The 19431-nt window shown below is 48.9% G+C and overlaps 2 protein-coding genes across 2 annotated transcripts in view; both read right to left on the bottom strand.

The window, feature by feature from the left end:
- Positions 1-9245: 9245 nt before the first annotated feature.
- LOC144162858 (prolactin-releasing peptide receptor-like) lies at positions 9246-10622 on the bottom strand (the record flags this gene model as incomplete). The annotated part of the gene is given in 2 exon segments (XM_077693568.1): positions 9246-10591; positions 10593-10622. Coding segments are annotated over 2 exon segments (969 nt in total), but the record flags the coding sequence as incomplete, so codon positions are not given.
- The window catches only part of LOC144156368 (prolactin-releasing peptide receptor-like), a 55533-nt gene continuing 46613 nt past the window's right edge, over positions 10512-19431 (bottom strand). The window contains exon 3 of the mRNA XM_077688371.1: positions 10512-10671. Within this exon, the coding sequence (XP_077544497.1) occupies positions 10647-10671 (25 nt within the window). The 3' untranslated portion in view covers positions 10512-10646. The remainder of the gene's footprint in view (positions 10672-19431) is intronic.

Raw genomic sequence — 19431 nt, forward strand, 5'->3', positions numbered from 1 at the left:
GCGCTTGTGTGAAGCGACCTTGACTTGTAGCTAGATACAGTGTACAAACTAACGAAGTAAAGAAAGGCGCATTCTTCCATTCCCAAACGTGTTGTGGCTTAGTTTCAACTGATCGAGCGAATTGCGACGACCCGTCGGCGGCCGGCGGACTAAACGGTGGGCCGACTGACTCGGTCGCGGAAGGTCGGCGAGCCGTGCAGTAGCGCAGCCAATTGTCAGCTCCTCTCCTGCTGACGTCACACGAAAACGCCACAGAAAATGGGCGAGCGTAAAGAGAGGAGGACAGCATTTTCGAATTGATTTTTCTACTACATAAATTCGCGTAAATGCGCACAGAGTGGTCGAAACAGGGCCCAGAGACTCCGGACTACAGTTTGCGCACGTAATCCCGCATTGTTTACAAATCACTTCAGTGTCCCTTTAAAAATTTGCTGAAGTGGTGTGAGTTAAACTTTCTTGAAATAAACATAAGAAAAACGAAAGCTGTACTATTTTCTACTGCACAAAAAAACATTGCTTCGGATTTGAACTTATACCTTGGATCCGAGAGCGTAGAGGTTGTAAAAGAAGTCAAAACCCTGGAAGTGACCTTCAATGAACATTTAGTTTGGGATACACACGTTCAACGCGTAGGAGGAAGCTTGGCTAAGGCTTGCGGTATTCTTTCCAGACTGCGACATGTTATCCCCACCAAAACGAAACTGCTCCTATACAACGCACTTTTCACGCCCCACCTAAATTACTGCCATCTTGAATGGGGCACCACATTTCAAGCAAACGTAACTAAATTATTTTTATTGCAAAAGAAAGCGCTTCGTCATATTGCAAACGTATCGTACGACGCCCACACTGCAGAACTTTTTTCAGAATTTGACGTGTTGCCTCTGCCGAGCTTATAAAATTATAATCTTGGGATGAAATACAAACAGGCTGTCCATTACAATAACAAATGTTTCCTCACTTTATCCAACCTTACGCCACCTTTGGAAGTTATATATAATATCAGACATAAAAATCCTTGGATGACTCCTTTCTCACGTACAAACCACGGATTTCGCAGGCTACAGTACTGTATGCCCAGTCTCTTAAATAATTTAGCAAGCAAAAATATCCACATAAATATTATCTCCACCAGAAAATGGAAAGAGCACGTCATAGAAATGGGTATTCGCTTATGACACTAATAAATTTGGGACGGCCACGCACACCGCAATAATATTCTTTTGAATGGATTTCTCTCCGAAACATTTCCTATAATGCAATGTGTTTTCCCTGTTTTTCGTTCACCGAAAATGTTCGCTTTTAATTTGTTACATGGGCCTATTATTTCTCTGGCTGTATGTTTTTACTACAAAGGTAGTTTGTTTTTCAACTTGGTACGGATGTTCATTAGTACGTACCACTGCATCAAGTACATTAAACAAATATTTGTAATATTTTAATTGAGTGTATGCATATGTAATGTGTTTGTATCTACTTTCTTATTATATATGTATATCCCAGTGTACATATGACTGCTTATGTACATGTGTATTTGTATTCAGATGCATCCACGTGACAATTATTCTTTTGTGTATGCTCTTTTTATCCAAAAAAGTTCAACCATTTGTATTCATTTTTCTGCTGTTCTTTTGCTGTCAAAAACGGGGCAGAAACCATGTCAAGTTGCTTCTTAGCAGCTTTTTGTTTCTGCCCTTATTATTTCCACTTTGTATGAGAGTACAATGCTGAATAAAGGAACTTTGAAATGAACTTTGAATATAAATGTAGGAGAGCCACAGCACCCGACCGAGTCTGCTCCCAACAACCCCGCCCCCCACCCTCTGAGAACAGGCCCTGAGGTGCTTGGACCGTGACCGCCAAGAACTGGTCAACGACCGGGCCCTCAACTCCCCTACGCTAAAACGAGAGTTCGAAATAACAGTGCTTTCTCTCTCTCTCTCTCTCTCTCTCTCTCTCTCTCTCTCTCTCTCTCTCTCTCTCTCTCTCTCTCTCTCTCTCTCTCTCTCTCTCTCTCTCTCTCTCTCTCTCTCTCTCCCTCTCTCTCTCTCTCTCTCTCTCTCTCTCTCTCCCTCTGTCTGTCTGTCTATGGCACTTTAAATACTGGATTACGCTGATGTCATCTGGACTGCTTTTAATCCGGCGAACATTAATCAATTAGAAACATAGTCCAGAGTTTGACGGAATACCGTCTGGTCAGGTAAAAGCATGGTTGTGACGATGAAACGTAGGTCACTGACCAAGTCAAAGAAGCGGTTTTGTCAAAGAAACAATGCAAACAAGAGCTGTTCGCTTCATATGTAACAGCTATGAACGAACCTCGGTAACGGAAATGCTACTTAGAGCAAACTTACCTTCACTCCCAGAAATAAACCGTATATCACGTTTAAATTATTTCTATGAAAAAATGCCCATTATAAAATACATAATGAATGAATTGATTTATTTTCTTCGGGTTACGCTATTAGAGAACGTCATGACCATAACTCCTTTCCGTACCACAATAACTGCTTCAAATATGCTTTTTTCACCAGAACTGGGTACGACTGGAATACGACCAAGTCATTAACATCTTTTGCAGCTAGCCTGGATTAAAGGAGAAATATAGTTGTTTGTGCATTTGCTTTGTCTTTTTTTTTTAAAGCGCGAAGGGTGTTCCATCGGTTTGACTGTTTTATGTGCGCTTACTTTTTTGAAAAGCGACTGATGATTTGTCTGTTTGTCTTGTGCTGTCTGTTTAATATTGTTTAATGCGAACGATTGTTTGATGTGTTTTCCTGGTGTTATATGCTTAATTTATTTTGTACCCACCTCCTCAAGTTCCTCTAAGGGATTGCAGTATTCATAAATAATTAAATTGTAATGAGGACGAATGGTGTGGTTACTGCAGCCCCTGCCTTACGGCTGCGTTCCATGTGCAGTAGCTTCGTAAGTGGCATGGCCAGCGCCGACGACAAAGACGGCCAGCAGCATCGTCAGCGACGGGCGCGCGAGACCCTCTCCATCGCGATTCGCACCTCTCATCCGCTACTTTGACTCTGACCTGTCCATCCGCATGGGAAATCGCCCATGTCCCAACTCTGCCTTCCTTTTATGGGGTGACTTCAGCTTCCCAGGCGTACTCTGAATCCTTCCTACACTCGGGCCTCTCGTGGAGGAGATCCTTGAGATTTCCCCCATGCGTAATAAGCAGTGCGGAATCCTCCGCTTACCCGAGTGGAGGGAGCAAATGGCGTGGAAGGGGGACTCGGAATACGGCCCAGAGTATCCAACATTGAGTCGGTCACGCTTATTAAACGGGCGATGAAGACGTTATGCGCGTGTGGTTCATTCGAAGCGTTGGAATAAGAGCTGGCACCAATTTTAACGCAAGCATCACTAAAATAAGTGGTATAGTGAGGAAAATAGGAAATAGGCATGCGACACCCTAGCTTCTTTCCCGCACTGATCTCATGACGAATTACACGCAGTTAGTAGCGATTGGTTGAGGCCGCCAAAATCCAACGCAAATAAGCAGTGATTACAACCTTACATAACGAACTATTTGAGCTTAGATTTTGTGGACAACATTTTATAGCAGTAAGAATGGTGGGCCAAACAAGGAAAGTTGCGGACGAACACGTACGGAAGCACTAATGCGCACGGCGCGCAATGTACCGGTCGAAGCTCAACACCCGTCTGGCACGACACTGGCAAACTCCATAAGCGACACCGCCAGTTACGTGACCCTGTTTGCCCAGCATACTCAAATTTTCACAAACGGTTACTATCATCGGTAACAAAAGTTAGTCAGGTACAAATCAGGTCAGAAACACAGCGAATGCGGACAGCAGTTGGGAGCAGTATTGTAGTGCTATCTCAGAAAGCAGACGCTAAACAAGTCCACAAAATGACCTCTTGCCGTCCGCAGCATCCTTATTCAACACAATAGCGTTGGGTTTAGACATGTGCCCTGAATACGTCCTCGTTACCATCACGGAACACACGAGAGACAGAGAGAAAACATTTAATAAGCGCAAATGTGAGAGCGGAACCCATGTTCGGGAATCCATGCGTTGCCTTCGCCGTCTTGGCCCGTGTCACCAGGAGAGTATGGTCCTCCGGTTGACAGCTGGTCAACAGTGTCTCCCACAGCTCAGGAAAGGAACGGGTAGAGAGGGGTGGTAGGGCTGGGTTGAGAGCGCATTTCACAATTATATGCTGGAGGGTACCTAGCTGTGGACAAATTTGAATAGAGCGGCGTACTGTGTGGGAAACAATAAATTCATTCAAACCGAGTGAACGTACGCCCGTGCTTGTAATTTTCGCAGTATTATTTCCTGAGTTTTGCTGAGGGATGGGTGAGGGCACGAGAATTTTCGTCTAGTGGTCCGGTAAAATTGAGTAATGTCCTTATAGGTTCATGAGAAGTGGCGTCGGAGCTGCGGTGACCTCTGGGGCTCGGTGGGCCAGTTCGCGAGCCTGTTGGTGGGCGAAGTTGTTGCCCGTTACAGAGGCATGGGGAGGTGTCCAAACGATCGCCACTCGGTGAGATGGACGGTATCGCTGAAGTACCCGTAGGGTCGTTGGTGCCACCCTCCCTGAAGGGAAACTGCGGCAGGTTGCTTGAGAGTCAGTGATGATGACTCTGCTGGAGCATTGGATGAGGGCTAAGGCAATTGCGAGTTCTTCGGCGTCTCGAGGGCACGTCGTACGGATGGATGCGCACAAAATTACATGGTTTTTGGACGTTGTGACTGCAACCATGGTTTTGTTGTAAGCGTAGCTCGGCGCATCGGTGTAGGACACGTCAGAGCGATTGCCATATAAGCATTCGTGAGCTTGGCTGCGGGCGGCCCTGCGCTCGGGGTGGAGGTCGGGGGTTCATATTCTTTGGTAGGGGTCGTGCAGAGATATGTTTACGCCGCTCGACTGACAAAGGGGCCAGGTGGGTTTGTTCTGCACAGGGCCAGTGGATGCATTGCAGAACAAAGCGGCCTGCTTGAGTGTGTAACACACGATTTTGTGTGCGAAGTAAAATTTTGGCATAAATATTTAATTTCGCAGTGAACAAAGCATCCTTTGCTGCCGGAAAAGCACCGGGGGCAGTTGAAATACCAAAGCTTCGAATATAACAAACGTGAGTTTTGTCTTCACAGAGGATATAAATGTACCTTATCTGAATGCACAAACTTCGTACACCTGTGCCACGGCTTTATCTCACGCAGCTTGTCCACCAAGCTGCCGGTCCTCCCCTGTTTGCCCACCAAGCAGGGGGAAACGGCGATTCCTCTAGGGCTTTGAACCACGCCTGCACCCAGCATCGAGGAGTCCCCTTAAAGAGGGCGCCGCGCGACTACAAACCAAGATGGTGGCGTGTTCTTGCCCCATGGACTCGGACAGGCGAGTGACCCATCCACATCGCTTCCCGGAGGTGGTCTCTCTCCCAGCAATCCGGTCCCCACCCAATATGTCCAATGTGTCAACAACAGGGCCAACGCTGCAGATCGGGCTCTGCGCGAGCTTTATGTTCAACCAACGACAAGCTCCAACGTTGTATCTGACTCTGCTGCAATGAATCACGCGTACTCGGGCCAATTAAAAGCACTCTTTGGCAACCTCGTGTGCCGCCTGGACTGCCATACCAGCGTCATTGACGAAAGGATGAACTCAACGAGAAGATGGCCGCCTGCTTAGTGGATTTCAACGGTCGTATAGCTGCCCTGTCCAATCGTTTGGCAGTCATGGAGTCATGGCGCTTTGGCGACGCCCGTTTTCAGAAGGTACACTTTGCCGAGCTGAAGCCTGTGCGACATCAAGTTATGACTCTAGAAGAACTCGCGAATCGCGCGGAGCGACTCACGCACAAAGCAATCGTGGGTTCTCCTAACAACACGAAGGATCTTATTGGCACTGGAGCATTTGTCGATGCCCAGGAAAATCCACACCTTCAGCGTTTTGCACGTCTCGCTCGGCCGATAACTGTCCGTGCGGTTCTTGAATTGGCGCTCTAAGCTCAGCTGTGGAATCTCCTGCAGCACAGCAAGTGGAGGCCGGCTCTTTGTCTTCTAATTCTAGGCTACCTTACGGCGGGGTTCGGCAGCCTCCACCTCGCCTGGGCTGCTGTTTGTGTGGTGCCCCTGGTCACTCGACGCATGATTGTGACCGCCACGCAGGTGTTCTGTCTAGTCGACCGGGAAACTCCAGCGCGGGTCGTCGAGGGCCGGAACCCGCGCATACCTTACCAAGCCCCTCGCCTGTTGGCAGAGTTTACTTCACGCCAATTGGATGTACTTAGTGAAAAGGTATCCAAAGCCACTGAAGCAACGACACATGAGGTAAACTCTGCAGTGTTGCCCGTGCCCTCTGTGGCTGCGGGAGTGCTGGACAATGCCACAGTAAGAGCGAAGGTTCCCCACGACGCTCCTTACCTGTGGCTGGACGTGGTCGTGCTGGTTAAATCACTAAAGGCTTTAGTGGACACGGGTGCTGCCGTCAACATTTTGGACCGTTCTGTAGTGGCCCATGTGCCTCACTTAATTCAGTTCGCACTTGCCAGGTGGTTGCTTGCCTTCAACGCATCTGAGGTACAACCTATTAGATACGTGCTTTTGGATTTGAGTGTTCTCAGAAGGCTCTAACGTGTCGAGTTCATGGAAACCGAAAGCCCAATTTGTCCGGTAATCATTGGATGTGGCTGGTGTCGAAATAACATCTCCGCCAAAGCCTAGGTGCATGCGGCATCAAGACATTCTTAGGCCTAAGAAAGCTGCTTGTGGGTTATACCTTCTCGCAATTATGGTTGCTTTCGTCGTACATCCATTAATCTGTATGCATGAAAACTGGAAAGCTCTTCTTGGTCGTGTCTTCTGGGGGTTTGCCGCACCAGGGCCGCACAGAAACTACATCGGAGCGGCAACTGCTGTTAGCACAACATGCGGCGGAGCGTGGATGCAAAGACGGAGTGCTACAAGCGTCACAAGCTGGGACTTGTGAGTGCTTCCAAGACGGAGGCAGAGATGAAGACCTCGGCTTTCGCGGTGGAGGCTGTGGTGGGGGCGGACTACTAGCCGCCCACGAGTGAGAAGTGCTACAAGTGCAACTGGATAGGCCACTTTGCAACGGACTGCAAGGAGGCTAAGGACCGGCGCTACCGCTGCAACGGCATCGGCCACATCTCCGAGGACTGCCAGCACAGAACAGACCAGGTGTCCTGCTACAACTACAGCAAGCTAAGGCAAGAGAAAGATAATGATAGATTGACCGAAATTATTCGGTTTAGAATGAAGAGGGCAGAAGCGCACTCAGGATATGAGCTCAGCTGGCACTTCAACTGCATTCGACTCATGGCGGGGTTGCTAATTCAGGGGTAAAGAACAGGACAGGGTAGAGGAAAGAAAGTTTATAATTGATTGAAGGAATGGAAGGAGATCTGCCACTGTTGTTGGGGTTGGCCACACACAAAACATAACCAAAAACACCCGTCTGGCGTCTTGCAGCGTCGGGGGCGGCTCAATGAATAAGGAAACAAATGGAGAGCTTGAGAAGTCGTGACCGTCCACGGTGATTTTGAACCTCGTAGGTTGTTGGGAAAAGACAAAAGACGAGAGAGGGCCTGTGCTCGACGACCCCACGCACACACCGCAAGAGGTCAGAGCCCACGGGCTGCGAGGACCGCAGATCCGGAACTCTACTGAGCGATCGTCAACCTAAACACATCCGCGCTGCTCGGCGCCGGCGATCGAGCATCCATGGTAAAAGGCATGCTTCAAGGTTTTGCTAATGATTTTCAAACAGAACGTTATTGCCAAATAGCCCTCCAGAGTGGACGTCGGTGGCCTCCTTTGTATGGTGCGGCCATCTTTCCCTACTCTGAAGCCCCACAATGTAACGGAAGAACGAAACAAAAGGCAGACCTGAGCCATGGCTGCCCGTTCGGGGATGATAACTTTAATGACACGGGAACTAATATCCATTATGATTGTTATGACTGGCGCATGCGCATCGCGACATTCAACAGGAATTATGTGGTCGGTCACAAGTTTCTACACCACTGAAATAAACATAGCAGCCACAAATTACGGTTGTTCATGAAGGCTATGTGAAGGTGCTGCTCCTATGCTGGCTCCTGAGACAGAGCCCTTTTTTTCTCCCCCCTTTTTAAGAGCCACAAAATGAAAACGGGGCAGCACTCGAAAGCCTCGCGTTCCGAACGCACGAAGGTTGTGGAGGGGTGGCCCCCGCTGCCCTCGGTGACAGATAACCAAGCCACGCCATTGCACCGCACTGTTTCAATGCATTGCTCTTGCAGCGTTCTCTTTTCCCGCGGGATGTTTTGTCGCCGTGCTCCTTTGTCGCTTTGCACTGTTGTTGCTAGCTGTTTCGCTCTTTTTTTGCTATGCTCTTTTATCCTGTGTTCTTTTCTCGCTGTGCTCTTTTGTCACTGCGATCTTTTGTCGTGAGCCTTTTTTTGCGTGCTCTCTGACGCCATGCTGTATTGCCGAAGCTGTTTTGTCGCGTGCACTTTTGTTGGTTGTTCATTTATCGTAGTACCATTTTTATTACACCCGCCAATAATGTGTCGCCATGAACGCGAGCGTCAAGTATGCACTCACACTATGTATATTTCACTTTTTTTTTCAAATAAAGTCATTGATTGAAGCTCTAGTCTTTCCTTGTTGCCTCACATAATCCGTGTCGCGATATGACAACCAGCTTTCGCTTTTCCTTGCCATTTAAAGCGTCCAGGATGGCATACCTGCATTGAGCTCGCGCGTTCTAATTAGCGGTTGGTTATAAGCAGATTCTGCCATATCAGCATTATTTTTGCAATAACGCCTGAAGTTCGCGGAAATAAGGTTTATTCACTTACTCAATATTTGATCGAAAGGCCCAATGGCGTACTTCCACAGGACTTCTAGCTTCTCGATTAAATTGCAATAAGCGATTTGGCCGAAAGCATCATTTTAACGAACAAATTGCAGGCGTGTAACCTCTTTGTGGAAGTTCTCAAATGGTCATTAACTTAGGTGCCTCCATATAGAAGTTATTTTTAGGCACAGGGCTCCTCAAATTCAAGGATAGTGGCTCCAGTTCTCAGGGCGGGTTGTTCATTTTTCAAACGTCATTAGTTCAGGTCCATGGAATGACTGTATGCCTGTAGACCCAGGGTTTATCTGCGAATCCTTGAAAGTGGTTATTTTATGGAAGCAGCCACAACGCAGAAAGCCAATGCATTTGACCACCCTACTTCATGTCGCGCCGTCATGGGAGAACAAGGTTATTTATTGGATACTCGCATACAGGATATATCCTTCTCTCAATGAAGGGTTCTCGAGCGACGTTCGGGCAGCCGCTTGCGTCACCGCTGTGCAGCGGCTGAGCACCACACCGTCCATAAAAGCCGTCATCGCTAAAGAGAACTTTCGGAATCCACTTGCCTGGGTTGAGTGGAATTTCGCAGCCGGCTTTAATAGCTGTAGCGGAGTTAAAAACGTACACAAGAGATACATTTTCGCACGTCTTACGGTCAACTGGGGATACACAAGGAGCAGCGCGGCCACGCGACCAGTGGTCTGGTTTCTTCTTCTCAGTGCCTGTGGCTCGACAGCGATCGTCCAGCGCGACCGCACGTGCTGCTGTTAGCAGACAGCCTTGGCACCGTCGGAGGGACTCACAGCTGATCCGGGCGGAGCCTCACGGCCTCGGTGGCGCACACGTAGCGCACGCCGTGCTGAGCTGCGTCGTCGTCCTGCTGGCGGCGGCGCGCGAAGCACGGCAGGACGGCCTTGAACTCCTTGCGGAAGCTGTCGTTGAGCCAAGTGTACAGGAAGGGGTTGTAGCAGGTGGAGCTGACGGCGATCGCGTGCGCCAGGAAGAAGAAGGCGTTGGCGAAGTGCCAGCCGCGCGCGGGCTCCGAGAAGTCGACGGCCAGGTTGTACAGGTTCAGCGGCAGCCAGCAGGCGCCGAATATGAGCACCATGGAGACCAGCATGCGGTTGGTGCGGCGCGTGCGGCGCCGCTCGAACTGCTCCTTCTGCAGCGACTTGGCGCCGGGCTTGGCGCGCGCGCGCTCGCGGAGCTTGCAGCAGACGCGCATGTAGCAGAAGCTGATCACCGCGAACGGCAGGCCGAACTGCAGCGAGCTGGTGCACAGGCTGAAGGCGCGGCGGCTCTGCTCTGAGGGCCAGCGCTCTTCGCAGCGGGCGCCGTCCGCCGCCATGAAGAGGCCGTACGGCAGCGTCAGCAGCCCGCCCGCGAGCCAGATGAAGCCGATGAGGGCTCCGCACAGGGGAAGCCGGAGCCGGCCCCGGAACGGGTGCATGATGACGAAGAAGCGGTCCACGGCGATCGCGGTGAGCGTGAGCGACGACACGTACACACTGACGCCCTGCGCGTACGGCACCAGGCGGCACACGGCGGCGCCCAGGGACCAGCCGGCGAACTGGTGCAGGGGCGTGAATGGCACTGCGAGCGCGCACAGCATGATGTCCGAGAGGGCCAAGTTGGCGATGAACAGGTTGGTGACCGTGTGCATGGCGCGCTGCCGGAGCACCACGAAGCAGACGAGGGCGTTGCCCGACACGCCCACGATGAAGACGAGCGCGTACACGCAGCAGAAGAAGGCCCGCACCGCCGGCACTTCCGAAATGTAGTCGCCGCCACTCCTATTGGCCGCCATGCCCGCCGAGCCTGCGCCAGCAAGAGCGCCCCTGCTGTGAACACTGTGTCACGGGCTGCGGGGCGGCCACAGCGCCATCTCACGAGACGCGCGCCTAATCTGACACTACGGAATAAACCCTGTGCGCCAGCCATGAGCTGCAAGGACACCTGTAACTCACTCATACGGGCCTTCAGTCGCTTTTTCCCATGTTTTGAGAAGAACGGCGCGAAAACGAAACAGACCCCGATTCAATGTGGCTTCTTCCGAGCTCACCCGTGGCAGACGGCATGTGCCTGCTAAAGCAGACGCTTAACGTGCGACAATTCTGTCATGGACATTTTTTACGCTTGTACGAGGACCGTTCTCTTCATAGAAGTCTTCGGCCATGAAATTGGATTCATATACCATGGGTCATTCTGGAGATTTTGCCAAAACAAAAAAAAAATTATATGTGGTATACACAATTAATTAAATTTCGCTATCATAAAAATCTTAACGGGACCGTGTAACAGTAAATTGGCCTATTTCCAGAAATCAGGGTGCCGGGAATAAATGTATACGACTCCCAGTAGTAGCAGTTGCATGTAAGTCCAGATAATGCTCAAACATGTAAAATTGGTTTCGTTTGATTTTGCCTCACTACGACATCGCGTTCAGTGAAACGGGCTTCGTGAGGCTATGCCTTTGCCTAAAAAAGCAGACTCAGGGACATGTAAATGCGAAATAAATAATATCTATGGGGAACTTTTGTGCGCAGCGCATAGGCTTTAGAAGCCACGTACCGCAGTTCGAAGAGATAAAATAATATCCCTCACCACTTGTAGTAGGTTTTGTTTTAGCTTCTATTTCGACTAAGTGTTTTGCTATGCGGTGCAGGCATATTCAAAATGCCAACGCAACAGCTCGTGGTACCTACTTACCACTAGCGCATAAAAGCAGCGGCAATAGTCGGAGACTGTTTCTCCTATCGCCTACGCTGCCAGGATGGCCGTGAACTTCATTGATGGGGAATGGCGCGTGTAGTTGGCTGACGCTTAAAGGGACACTGAAGGGAATTTGTCAAGCTTATGCTTTTTTTTTTGCATTGAGTATTCTGGCTCAAATAAACACACTTTTCCTCGTTTTTCCGGTCGATAAGGCGACATTTATTTTATAGAGCCTGAAAGAAGAAAAAACTACCCTCCGCGGTCTGCGGCGGCCGCAATAATTACACAGCAGTGGCGGCCGCAATAACTAACCACACCAGGTGTGCTGTGATTGGACGATGTCCAAGATTACAATTAAAGTAGTTCCGGCTTCGGTTCTGTGAAACAACATGATTGGCATCCGACCTTACCGTTGGCTCGACATTCTCGATATCTCAGTAATCGGCATACCGCTCTTCTGCCATCTTGTCGGCTTGTCGAATAGTATCTACCATCTTCTACCATCTTGTCGAATAGTAACGATCACTAGCCGAGGCGTACGCGGTGGATGAACGTCCCCGCGGCGCCGGATACGCTCAAATGCGATGCGCTTTTTCCCCAACTTTAGAGCTTGCCTGGTTCGTGCTGTATCGTAAGAGGCGTTTTCGCACCAGGCCAAGGGTCGGCTGATTCGGGATTGTACCCGCAATCAGTCGGTGCTTATGGCAACACCACGCCAACTAGAACTCGCCCGCGCGTCAGTGTCAGTCTGCGCGCGTTCTGCGAACTTGCACGTGGAGCAATGAACGCTACAGAGCAAAAGAGGGGAATTCAGTACAGATATCATCATCATCAGCAGCAGCAGCAGCCTTCCCACGTCCAACACTGCAGGACGAAGGCCTCTCCCACTGACCTCCAACCGCTTCTCGAGTCCACAGTTTACCCCCAAGCTTTCGCACTTGATAACTCCATCATGTTGTCGGCCTTCCCCTTCTATACCCACCTCTTGGTATCCATTCTGTGACCATAATTGTCCACCGATTCTCGGTTCGTCTCCTACATGGCCAGCCCAAGTCCGTTTCTTTTTCTTTATTTGAACTATGATATTGTCAACTCTAGTTTGTTCTCTCATCCAACTTGCTCGTTTCTTGTCCCGGAGTGTTATTCCTAACATTATTCGTGCCATGGCCCGTTGAGGCGACCTTTCCAGTTTGCTTTCCAGTTGTTTAGTAATGCGCCAAGTTTCAGCTCCGTATGTCATCACCGCCAGTATGCACTGGCTGTAGATTTTCTTTTGAGCGACAGAGGTAGCTTACTTTTCCTTATTTGGGAGTGCTTTTTGAGTGCTCTCCAACCCCATGGATTTCTAAGTTATCTGGTGAGCATGTATCAGTTACTTCTGGCTGATGTACTTCATGACACCCCATTCTAAGTACTGGATGTGCTTGTTGACTATAGTTCGAAAGCCTTTAAGATTTACAGAAAAGTTTGGAAAATTGTTGCAGGGTCTCTTTATTGACGCAGAAGGAAGACATCGAACATGCGGTTTTAGAATTTACCGATCGGTGGATATGGAGGGTTCCACAAGGAATTCGTCTGCCCAGTTTTTAGGCTGGACGACGAAACCAGAGGCGTATTACAACAGAAAATGACGCTTAATGGAGTAGAAAGGGCAATCCAAAACTTGATCCCGGGCGAGTTCGCCGGCCCCGATGGGTACAGTGCTGCTTTTGTTAGCGTGCTAGCACCACTGTTTTACTAGGCATAATGAAACGAATCATACCGTACCATTTCGTTGGCAAATGTTGACTACAAAAGTTTTTTTAAAAGTCTCCGCACATAGAACACAGAAAGTAATACGGCAATTAATAGGGACACATCAGACGTGTGGCACCAAAGGCCGAACAATATTCACCAATGTACACAAAGCCAGGTGTGTGCTCGAGTGCTGCGACGCTGATCGTGATCAGTGCTCCCATTGGACCTCGAGAACGTAAACAGAGGCAGGGTGAAGCTCTGGCGCCTTGGATGCAATTGCGGGTTATACCCGTGCCACACGATTAAGGCCTTAAGATAACAAATGTCATTAATTGGGCGGGCTGTGCTACACGCGAAAATGCAGAGGCATAAAAGTGTTAGGCATGATCATGGTGATCATGACCAAAAAGATAAATTCACTCATATTTTAGAAGTCTTTAACGTAGAGGAAAACGCCTTACAAGGGTTAAAACTGTTTTTTGCGAAAAAAAATTATGAGAAATAGTAATTTCTCAAAAATGGTGTGAGCCGTTTCTAAAAGTGGTTTCAGCATGCCGTCGCCGGCCAGCCGTAGCCAAATCCGAAAAATTTAACACGAAGAGTAACGCGATGTTCTTACTTTTGCCTCTGTTCTAGTGAACTTCGTCTTCTTCAAAACTTCGCTCGTCTTATTTCGAAGTTCAGCTACATTTCCGCGTCAACACTCTGGTGCTGAGAGTTTCATTGGCTTCATTTGGTGCTCATCGCGTTCGAGAGTAGGCAGATGTAAGGCATTCGCGAAGGTAAATGAGTTGTGCGGAACTCCTTAAACCTAAAATGAAATTAGAGCGAATGGCATTAGATTTTTGCGCGTAGCAGCGAATTATTGGCATTAAAACTTCAGGCATTAAAGGAGCCATGAAGAGAAAATACAACTTCGTTTAATTTGAAAGAACTAGGATACAGTATCTCACTCAGCTCCATTACAGCCACAAAAGATGTTTTTTGAACGAAAAAAAGCAAGAATTATTTAAAAACTTTCAAATTTTGCGCCACAGTGACGTGTTATGAGCAAGAATGACGTCATACGGGCCAACAATAAAACATAATTTTCAGTGCCTTAACTGCACGTTAGCATTCAAGTGATGCGGTCAAATGGAACTACAGGTCCCATTACAGACGTCCAGTGATGTGTCGTCGCGACAGGTGAGTTAGGCGGCAGCCAATCACACAAACAAGGTTCCGTGACGTCATAGAAAAGTTGCGGGAAATTGGCTAGGGGGTCGCGACTGCTTCACACGTTTTCTTTAATATCTCCGTTATTTGTTCGAAGATTGCGATGATATTGGTATCATTGTTATCGGGACTAAGCAGTCTTTCTAACAAACCCAACTTGTATTTTGTCTTCATGGCTCCTTTAAGCATTAATGTCATTTTTCGTGTGCGTGTGGCACGGGTATTAGGAAGCGTGCAGCATTCGATGCGTCGGGGCTGCCCCCTCAGTGCTCTCCTCTTTGGTCGTTACATCGAGGCGTTATGTTTGAAAATTTTGGGAAACGAACGTATACAAGCGGTTAAGCTTCTTCAGTGTGAGGCCTAACTGCGAGCATATGTGGACGACATCACTGCATTTTGTAAAGACCTGGGAAGTGTAACAACTGCCGTTGAAACTGTCAGATTACAGTATGCTTCTAGCCAAAATGGAAGAAAATATGATTAACTGCAGCATTTAGGCCTCGCGAAGGCCACTGAGTCCCCTAAAAGACCAAATGTGCCCTGATCAGGGCCGTGTGCGAAATTGGGAGACCAAACGTTGGACCCTGGACGTGAATGGGTCCAACGGAAAGCCTGACAGCACCCTTTGCTCCCCCGAGGTAGCTGTTTCTCCCCATCGCGGCGGCCCTCCGACTTGTGTTCACTTGTTCAGCGGCTTCAGACGTGTGGAAAGTAAGCTCCAAAGTGGCGGCTTTTCCCCATTCTCCCCCCTTTTTTTTCGGGGTTTGCAAACTCCCACCTACCGTGAGTGTCAGATTTTGTTAAGACGAGCGATTCGCTGTACATTGCTGTCGACGACGATCTACTTTTTATTTGTATCGGTCGATATTTACTGAATTCTTTGCTTGACCATAATACACAAAAATGGAATTTTCATTCGGTCCCGCGGCTCAACCGCATTTTCTCGGCATTTTGCTCGATATCTTGCGGAACCCTAACTTGTATTCGGCCGGACCACACAGCAAAACAAAGTTTCCGCAAACGCGGTCTGACACGCATAATAAAAACCACCCCAAAAGAACCCAGGTATCTATCTAGTAGGGATTCTCCTGTCAACGTTCGCGTTGTTTTGTTTGAATTACCGCGCGCTGCTTCTCTTGATTGATCGATTGTAGGGTTTAACGCGCCGACGCAACGCAGGCGATGAGGCGCGCCGTAGTGGAGGGCTCCGGATCAATTTTGACCACCCGGGGATCTTTAATGTGCACCGAAATGTCGTACACACGGGCGTTTTTGCTTTTCGCCTCCACCAGGAAAGCGGCCGCCGCGGCCAGTAATCGAACCCGCAACCTCGTGCTCAGCAGCGCAACGCCTTAGCCACTGAGCCACCGGGTCGGGTCGTGGTACTTCTCTTGCCAGCGAACTTTCGAAATACTGTGCGGTGTTGCACCACCGAGGTATACGCTAGGTAAACGCTTCGGGGTATGGTGGCTACAAGGGGCAGGTGACGCCAAGGGCCGGTCCAAAGCTATGCGCCGGTTCATGCGTGGTGCACGGTGGCGCTGCAGTTCCGAGACAAAGGGAGGGCCTCTAATCATCATCATCGATGCCCGAGAAGTTCGCCGCACGCCCAAGTGTAATTTTACCAAGCACGCAAGGGGCTTGAAGTGGCTTATACTTCACAACTCTCACTGAGCTCTTCGACGCGTTCTGTTCCCATACGCATTACCTATGCGATCCCGAACGTCACGCATCTTTCGCTCCCGACTTCCATGTTGTACTCCACGCTTCCCATTCTGTACTTGACGTTATTTTAGACACAATACAAAGAAGAGACCATACCCGTTTCGTTTGCATAAACACACAAAGCACGAAAACCACCATTTTTTAAGCCGAACGTATACTAACGACCACAAGGAAACAGAAATTCAAAGGGTCTGCATCTGCGACTGCAGCCTTTCACTTGAACTAGTAGAAAGCGCAAATTGTTCAGTTTTGACGTACAGAATTTCTCTCCTGTACATATTTAGACTCCCAACATTTTACTGAAAGCAAATATAAAATGGATTAAGTCTGCAACAAGGAGAATTAGCAGTAAATGCACTTTATTTTATTTAAAAACTGCACAAATGTCAAGGCCTAACTGTAAATGCAATGGAAAACGTTTGCATTTGAGTACTGCAGTGTTCAATCTCGGTAACGAAAAATAAATTGCCATGTATCATTTTTTGACATTTACACAAACACGTACGAAGAGTGAAAAAGTACGTGAGTATACCTGCATACACCAGCACTTGCGCCTGAGAAGAAAAACAAACTACTTCACTCTGCCAATACAGCACTCTTAATTTTAGCACCACAGGTTTTATCTCACCACAGGTCTTTTCTTGGCGTTTGGGGTCAGCAGCAAACTCACCCTTTTCGCCAACATGTGCAGCTTTTCCGCTGATGGCAGTCCTTTCAACAGTGATTACTCTGCAATTTTTAGCGAAATGAGAAGTTCGTTTGCACAGCTAATATTTGGGGTGAATACTTGCTTTGTGCACAGTTTCAAGTCGCGCACGTTGCGCGACTGGGTTACTGAGCCATGGGAACTATCCCCTAGAAATGCATGCGGAGTTAGATTTCACAGCAAATTACACAAAAAAATATTCAGAAACCTGAAATCTTCTTTTAGCGTTTTAATCTCCACGTTGACTTCTGGCTTTATGCCAAATATAATTTTCCTAAAGTGGTTCTTCTAGGTTCCTGAGAGGTTGTAATTTTGAGCGAGAAAGCTGGGCATGATCCTTTGCACGGAATCAGGTAGGAATCCGCTACCACAAGCAGCTCTTGCGCCATTGCACGGTTAGTGGCCTAGAAGTTATTCACAATTGTGGCTTGAACGAACACTTTCCCTTCAACACGGCACTTGATTGCAGTGAAGGTATGGGACTCATGAATAGGGTTCCACCCCATCTGACGCCTGCGAGCGTCACCTGCAATGGGCTCAAAAAAAGTTGTTTCTCATCTCGATTGCAGTGAAGAAAACGACTTTTTCGAATGCAAGGTTCTGGTGATCCATGGTACAAACTCTAAACGCTGCAACATTGTCAGCCCCAGCAATCTCGTGCTTCGCCAAATAGGCGCTTTGCGGTTCCCATTTCACGATATCAGGCATGGTTGGGGAGTTATTGGGAGTGCTTTCGTCTCCAAGGGCGTCGGCCACTGCGGCCGCGTCATAAAACGAAGGATCGCTTTCACGTCAGCGACGCCAGCGCATTGACGCCACTGCCCCCTTCTAGCCACCATACTTCCGGGAGTCGCCAGACGGGAGTGCCGACAGCCAGGAGAAACCAGCCGCCGCCAGTCACCTTCGAGGAGCCCTCACGACAGCAAGTGGGCAGCTGTTCGTCCCACCGTGCCGTAAGCCTCCGGAAATCGAAGTGCTGTGGCTAATGTGTCTCCTGTGCCATTGATGTTTTGTTTCCGCTGCTCAAGTAAAGCCAATGTTCTGCGCCTCACTCGTTCTGTCTGGTTTTCTTTCGCTCTACGTTTGTACCTTGTGTTACAATGTTCCCTCGCAACATTCTGTGCGGTAGTGACAAGGCTGTTGCCGCACCCCCCGGAAGGCAGGACTACATGCAATCTTCACCCAAGTGTTTATCTTTCCCCTGGAATACAGTGTTGTTCACTTTGAATCCGTAAATGTGAAAGGCGTGTACAAAACGCCGTCGAGAGCCTTGCAGGCATGCTTGCAGGGCTATAGCCCAGAATTCTGCCGGGTCGGCCATTTTCTAAAGATCGAAGTGCCTCCTGGCGGGCATTTCTTGGGGACTGTGGGGCGAGCAAACAATGCCGAAGTCCCACGGTTGCTAAACGCCCTGCATGCACACGAGACGTCCAGGCGGCACCAAAAACCGGCAAGTGTCATACATTCGGTATGTCAACAGCGACCAGTTTAACGGTGCATCAAAGGAGTACTGAAACCAAATTTCGACGACTAAAAAATGATATAATTGGCTTCAGTAGTTTGTGCAGATGCCTCACAGATATTTTTGCAGCGATGCGAGGCGGGAATCACATCGAAAATTGATTTTAATTGTCCCGGCCGCAAGCTACCACAAATCGGCAGCAATAGCGAAAACGCAATCGGCGTGATGACACGGGACGCTCTGTCCGGCCAACAACAGGTCGGGGTCAGGACGTTACTGCTAAAAGTCACATGGCAAAGACGTTTTTGTCACTTCCTTTATACTTTCACCCATTTGCTTTGTGCGTTTGTTTTTATGGTACGGTCGCTTCGGCGTTTGGCGTCCGAGTTGGTTTCTCTCAACGTAGATGCTATTCGCGTAATACGTAGTCCTGGCCGGTTACTAAAACCGCGTTAAAGCAGCGTCGAACTGTTAACACTCGTATTCGAATTGTCTGCTTCCCTGAACCAGATCAGGGCGAGCCGGCGTGCTGAGCCATCGCCTCCTGTATTTTTACGATGGCTGAGTCCTCGCCGGCAAACGGCAACAAGATGACACTGATCCGGAGTTTGTTACTACTAGTTCTGCGTTCCCTATGTTACAAGCCTGGTACAAGTCATGCTGCCATCAGCAACAACGTGCATCAACGCGCCGCAGAGTTCACCACACGAAGATATGCTGTGTTGTGATGTAGCGAATTCAGTGATGTGGGAATGACTGTGTGCATCGGGGCGTCAAGCTGGGAGTACCACATTCGGATTGTGATAGCTGTGAAATGCGGTGATGCGGTACAGTTTAAATGCGGAAATGTGATGTGGTCGACTTCAATCTGTCTACCGAGTGTACTCTGATATCGACCTTCAGGTCAACTCGCTCGGCGGCTGAGTGTGATGCCTGCACGGGCAGCGATTGTTGCAGGCCGCCGTTGTAGGCAACAGGCTTTGCTGGAATGCACTTGTGACGTGCGGGTAAAAGACAG

The sequence above is a fragment of the Haemaphysalis longicornis genome, unplaced genomic scaffold, assembly GCF_048455015.1.
Source record: "Haemaphysalis longicornis isolate Haplotype H1 unplaced genomic scaffold, Haemaphysalis longicornis Haplotype H1 scaffold_1, whole genome shotgun sequence".
Classification (NCBI taxonomy): domain Eukaryota; kingdom Metazoa; phylum Arthropoda; class Arachnida; order Ixodida; family Ixodidae; genus Haemaphysalis; species Haemaphysalis longicornis.